The sequence below is a fragment of the Chiloscyllium plagiosum genome, chromosome 17, assembly GCF_004010195.1.
Source record: "Chiloscyllium plagiosum isolate BGI_BamShark_2017 chromosome 17, ASM401019v2, whole genome shotgun sequence".
NCBI lineage: Eukaryota > Metazoa > Chordata > Chondrichthyes > Orectolobiformes > Hemiscylliidae > Chiloscyllium > Chiloscyllium plagiosum.
The window spans coordinates 37,271,781-37,278,109 of NC_057726.1; the positions used below are offsets into that span (position 1 = coordinate 37,271,781).

A 6,329-nucleotide genomic window follows, 5' to 3' on the forward strand; every position below is an offset into this window, starting at 1 on the left:
TTCTCTTGAATCATCCTCGCAATCGTTTCTTCTACGTTTCTAGGACTATTGGGAGGCCTGTAAAAGACTCCTAACAGGGTGAGCTCACCTTTCCTATTCCTAACCTCAGCCCATACTACCTCAGATGGCGAGTCTTCATCCATCGTCCTTTCCACCTCTGTAATACTATCTTTGACAAGCAATGCCACACCTCCCCCTCTTTTACCCTCACCTCTGACCCTACTAAAACATTTAAACGCTGGGACCTGCAACAGCCAATCCTGTCCCTGTTCTAGCCATGTCTCCGTAATAGCCACAACATCGAAGTCCCAGGTACCAACCCACGCTGCAAGTTCACCTACCTTATTTCGTATACTTCTTGCATTGAAGTATACACACTTCAAGCCACTTTCCTGTTTACAGGCACCCTCCTTTGAAATTGATGCCATGTTCCTAACCTCCCTACACTCCAGGTCCTGCACCCTAAAGCTACAGTCTGGATTCCCATGCCCCTGCAGAGTTAGTTTAAACCCCCCCAAGAGCACTAGCAAACCTCCCACCAAGGATACTGGTGCCCCTCAGGTTCAGGTGCAGACCATCCTGTTTATAGAGGTCCCACCTTCCCCAGAAAGAACCCCAGTTATCCAGTTAGTACAGTGATTTTCTTCCCTTAATAGTAGAAACAGCCTTGTGACTTACCAGTTTATGCCAAAGTTGACATTTTCCAATTTGAACTCAGTTTAATTTAGAATAGTTTTTCATAATTGAAAGAGCAATTTGTAGGAATACAACAACAATTCAGGAAGTACTGTAATGTGTTATTTCTATTTCTTTGTGCCACCTTTATTTGGAGTTTCTGAGCATGATTTCTCGATTAGGTTTGAACCATAAGCAGTCATGGATCGCACTCAAAATCCTTAAGGACTTTCAGGAGCTGTCAGGCAGAGGTGACTTTTAAACCTCTTAATGTAAGTTAGATTATATTCAAACCAGATTAGATCAAATTCAAACCCTGAGGTGACTGCTACTAACTTAATGCTGTCAAACCTCTCTTTCATACTCTTTGATTTCTTTACAGTTATTCACCCTGAGATACTAAAATTTAACTTTTCTCATTCTGTCAATAGGCTGGTTTTTGAAGCTCTTTCATCTTCAGACAGTTTTTCTGTTTGATCTTCGCAGCTACCTATTTTTACACATCGTAGATAATTTATCAGTCTGCCAGCCAGAATGGATCACTTTTGCCATTCAGCTTTATTTTGTTTCATATAAATTCCCTCCTCTATTAATTTATTTGGGCAGGAGTCTCCCTGTACATTACAAGTTTACTTTCCATAAACCAAACTTGTTCACTCACACATATAAGTATAATTTTTTCAGGCTCACTGCACAAAAGTGTGAAACCTGTTCCACTCCAGTCGCTCAGTAATTTTTAATTCTTTACCATCTTTTCCATAACATAAAGTTTTGACTGGCAATTCCTCACCAGCACATTGTAGTTAAGTCTAGTTTCCAACCTGAATTGTTCCCACATTAGAGCTTTACAAGAATGACCCTGGAAATGGAGGGCTTGTCATATGAGGAGCAGTTGAGGACTGTACTCGATGGAGTTTAGAAAGATAAGAGGGCTCTCGTTAACATTTACAGGATAGAGTGGACACGGAGAAGATGTTTCCACTAGTAAGAGAGACAAGGACCAGAGGGCCCAGACTCAGTGAAGGGACAACCCTTTAGAAGTGAGATGAGGACGAAATGCTGCAGCCAGAGGTTGGTGAATCTGCAGCACTCATTGCTGCAGAGGGCTTTGGCAACCAAGTATTTAAGGCAAAGATAGATAGGTTCTTGATTAATGAGGGGATCAAAGATTATGGGGAGAAGATAGGAGAATGGGATTGAGAAACACATCAGCGATGATTGAATGGCAGTGCAGACTCAGTGGGCTAAATGGCCTATTTTTCATATCTTACGGCCTTACAGAAACTCACCTGGTGGATATTTTGGCATCCAGAAATGTACCTTCTCCACTGAGGTAACTTGAAGTGTTTTCAATTTGAGTTTGGAAGTGCTTTTCTTTCATCACTTCTTACTGACTGTTACATTAAAAACTGTGAATGGATCTCAACAAAATCATGGTCAAGATCTTTTAGTTTGATCAGGTGATGTCAAATTATTTGTCACTTTACATCAACCTGCTTCCAACTGACAGTATTCACATCTGTATAATTTTCTCATCCTACGTTTTAAACTTCTCACCACTATGAATGCTTATCCACACCATTAATGTTTCCAGAGAAGACAGTAAGTAAAGGAAAACCTCCAGAGGTCCTAAAGGTTTACACTTTAGGCATTATTTTTCACTCACCTGTTACCGACAGAGTAACTTTCCCTGTGGCTTTGTCAGAAAATACTGTCACTGTGCAGGAGTATGACCCAATGTCGTAAATCGTAACATTTTTTAGGAGTAAAGAAGCATTTGCTTTGCTTATTTCATTTATAGAGAGACTTGATCCTGGTCTATAGCTTTCATATTCTCCAAAGTCAAACAAGCAAACAGTTTTTTCCTCATTTCCCACTCTATGGTTCCACTCAATGACAATGTATCTCAAATCAACTGCAACAGCGCGTGAAAACGTGCAGCCAAGGAGGACATCTTCCCCAAAGGTGGCACTGACAGCTGGTGTGAGCATCACCTCCAGTGAAACTGCAATAAAAATAATAGACATCAAAAGAGAGTAGGGTCGATACATAGTTTATTAATCATTAATTTTATTTGTCAGCATTCCAAGAAGGAACAAATGGCTAGCAGTTTCAGGACCCAGCAGCTGGGAAACTCATTGGGTCATGTTTCATTCTTATAGTTGCTACACTTCGGAGAAACACTTGCTTGGCTATAAGGCTTATTATTACACAGAGACCTGGGAAAAAGGCTGCATTAATACAAGTCCGATGTCTCCCCCCTCCGCCCCATCCACACCTCCAGCCAGATGAGCAGAGGCATTAAGTCGTGATGTGGGTGGGAGAGAAGGAAGGGGAGGGGAGAGGCGGGCAAGTTTGGCTGCCATTGGGTTGAGGGGGCCATGCTGTCAGCTGCCATTGCAAAATCAGACAGAAGCTTGTTTCGGGTTGAGCTGGACACATACAATTTGCCTGTTTTGGCTTGAACTTACACTTTAAAAAAATCTGTCTCTTTGGTGAAAGTCACTTGCTACATTAGAAAGTGGCAAAATGACACTGCACCTCAAACAAATATATTAAATATGCTCTCCACAGATGATGCCAGACCTGCTGAGTTTTTACAGCAATTTCTGTTTTTGTTTCTGATTTACACCATCCATAGCTCTTTCGATTTTTATTTAGTATTAAATCTGCTATTTTGCAGGGCTCTTCATCTCGGTGAATTTGCAGCGAGCTGTATGGACAAGACAGGTCAAATTGTGACTTTTCTTCACTGTAACAATTCTGTGATTACAGGTGACTTTAATGCATTCAGTTCTCAATATCCGTGAGGGATTGGGGCATGAACTTCCCATGTATAACAATAAGCACGATACCACTCCTATGTACCTCAAAGGACCGCAATGTTTACTGAGGCAAACTGGGTGAGACAATGGGATAAAAAGAGGTCTGGGGTAGACTTCACAAGTTCGAGGGTAGCAGATAGCAAGGCGTGAGCACACCACAGGAAGTTTTGAAGGGCTCAAATACATATTTGAATACTGCAGTGACTCTTTTGGAGGTTAATAGATAATTACTTAAATTTACTGAGTGCTGTCGCTTCAGGATAATATTTCTTGTCAGATTCATAACAGAGAGAGTTTGAAGCTTGCGCAAGAAAGAAACCAATTCAAGGCAGACATGTCTGATGGACGAAGGGAAAAACCAAAACTGACAAATTACAATATAGTAGCCAGAACTCTTTCACTTGTTTGCAAGTCACTCTGTAGGTTAGCCTTGGCTAGGGTGATGTGCTTCCTCTCCAAAAGGTGAATTTTTAACCAAACAACAGTAGTTACAGAGTCACTGTTTAGCTAGCTGTTATACTGAATTCAAACTTCACTATCTGCTATAGTAATATCTAAAGCAATGTCCACATCTCAGGATGCTGTTCTGGATTACTTGTCCAAAGACACTAAGACTATGCCACTGTTTCCTTATTTTCTCTCCCTCCTGAAGAAAAATAACTTCAGAAACCACTGTAGTCTTTAGATATTTAATTGTTTTGAGTAATGTGCAACATACCAAATATCATATTTATTGCTTCACTAAAAGAACTTTCATCAAAATATATATTTCCCCTTTCTAAGCCTGAAATGAAGGCCTACACTTCACATCACCCCTTTCATATCCGAAAAGCTACAAAGAAATGACTTCCTTGTTTATAGTAACAGAGAGATAAAGCAATTCTCCACTTACCCGCTAAGGGGACAAAACAAAATATAATCAGTTCTACTAAAAAGCAATTCATTGTTCCATGCGTCTCAATTTAAAGCAGAATTAATGATAACAATACATATTCAACAAGCAAACTACAGCCCAACATCTTAGCGAAAACCAAAGCGAAAGCAAACAGCACAGGAAGTTGCAAGTATGAACGCATTCATTTATGAAGGTTCCTGGTCCACCTCGAAAGTAATCTGCGTGATAGCGATGAGCATTCGTAAACTAATGAGAAAAATCAGGTTTGCCAAAATCTTCATGAAAGGTGTGCTGTTTTAAAACGGACCATTACCACGTGAAAAGAAAGAGATTTTGAAAGATAGAACTCCTTTATATCATAACATAGCAAATATCAAATAGCGAAAATCTGAGATAAAAACTGAAAATGCCGAACTATTGAGAAGACACTGAGTAAACTCGGACAGGTTAATGATTCAAACTGAAATTCTGCAGAGGTGAAATAAATAATTTAAAAATAGTTAAAACAGAATTGTGAGAACTACAAATATACGAATATGAGAAAAGGAGAAACAAGGATGCAGATGAGTCTGAGGTATGGTGTGATATAACTTTGATCTCAAGAATCATGTATCAGAGACTCTGCTAGAGGATTTTACCAAAGCAACTGTAGGGCATAGATGTCTTCTGAGGTACTTCTACAGATCGTAAAAATACTGTTTGAACAAAGACCTTCAGGTCTAGTTGGAGATTATTGAAGTTGAAACTTTATTGCTGGAACAGCACAGCAGGTCAGGCAGCATCCAGGGAACAGGAGATTCGACGTTTCGGGCACAGGCCCTTCTGGGGCCTGTGCCCGAAACGTCGAATCTCCTGTTCCCTGGATGCTGCCTGACCTGCTGTGCTGTTCCAGCAATAAAGTTTCAACTTTGATCTCCAGCATCTGCAGACCTCACTTTCTCCTCGGAGATTATTGAAACAGATTAAACGTTAAACAAGATGTGCTATTTAAAAATCCACCAGATTCAGTTAAAGTTGGAAAAAGAGAAATTTTACATGAAGTAAAAACAAATAAATACTGTGGCTGCAAGAGCAACTTAGAAGCTGGGAATTCCGCAGTACCTCGCTGCCTGAATTCTTCAACCCTGTCCATCAACTGCAAGGCACAAGTCAGAGGTGTGGTGGAATAATCCACACTTGGTTAGTTGGGTGCAGCTCCAACAACACTCAAGTAGCTTGACACCATCCAGGACTAAGCAGCCTGCTTTCCTGTGAGATCCTTTATGCACGCCCGGACTCTCTGCCGCACCGCACGCTGCCCTCGAAGCGGCTGCAGGGTGGGGGGGGGAAACAAGACTGTCGCACACCTCCTTCTGGAATGTGCCTATGTAGAAGAAGTCTGGAGAGGAATGCAGTGGTGTTTGTTGAGGTTCGTCCCGAGCAGCGCCGTGACCTGGGACTCCGTGCTGTACGGTCTGTTCCCCGGGACGCACACCGAGACGAACATCAACTGTGCCTGGAGGATCATTAGCTCGGTGAAGGACGCTCTCTGGGTGGTCCAAAACCTGAGTCTAGATTAGAATGGTGCTGGAAAAGCACAGCAGTTCCGGCAGCATCTGAGGAGCAGTAAAATCGACGTTTTGGGCAAAAGCCCTTCATCAGGAATACAGGCAGAGTGCCTGAAGGGTGGAGAGATAAACGAGAGGAGAGTAGGTGTGGGGAGAAAGTAGCATAGAGTACAGTAGGTGAGTGGGATGGGGATGAAGGTGATTGGTCAGGGAGGAAGGTGGGGGAAGGTAGCAAAGAGTACAGTGGGTGGATGGGGGTGGGATGAAGGTGATAAGTCAGAGAGGAGGGTGGAGTGGATTGGTGGAAAAGAAGATAGGCCGGTAGGACAGGTCAAGGGGACAGTGCTGAGCTGGAAGTTTGGAATTGGGATGTGGTGGGGGAAGGGG

The 6,329-nt window shown here is 42.1% G+C and overlaps 1 protein-coding gene across 2 annotated transcripts in view; it reads right to left on the reverse strand.

The window, feature by feature from the left end:
• The window catches only part of LOC122558376 (NLR family CARD domain-containing protein 3-like), a 44,021-nt gene extending 39,480 nt beyond the window's left edge, over positions 1-4,541 (reverse strand). For both annotated transcript variants that reach the window (XM_043706882.1, XM_043706881.1), the window contains exons 1-2: positions 4,393-4,541; positions 2,342-2,680 (exon numbers count right to left, since the gene is read on the reverse strand). In XM_043706882.1, coding sequence (XP_043562817.1) covers positions 2,342-2,680; positions 4,393-4,444 — 391 coding nt within the window. In that variant the 5' untranslated portion in view covers positions 4,445-4,541. The remainder of the gene's footprint in view (positions 1-2,341; positions 2,681-4,392) is intronic.
• Between the last annotated feature and the right edge of the window lie 1,788 nt (positions 4,542-6,329).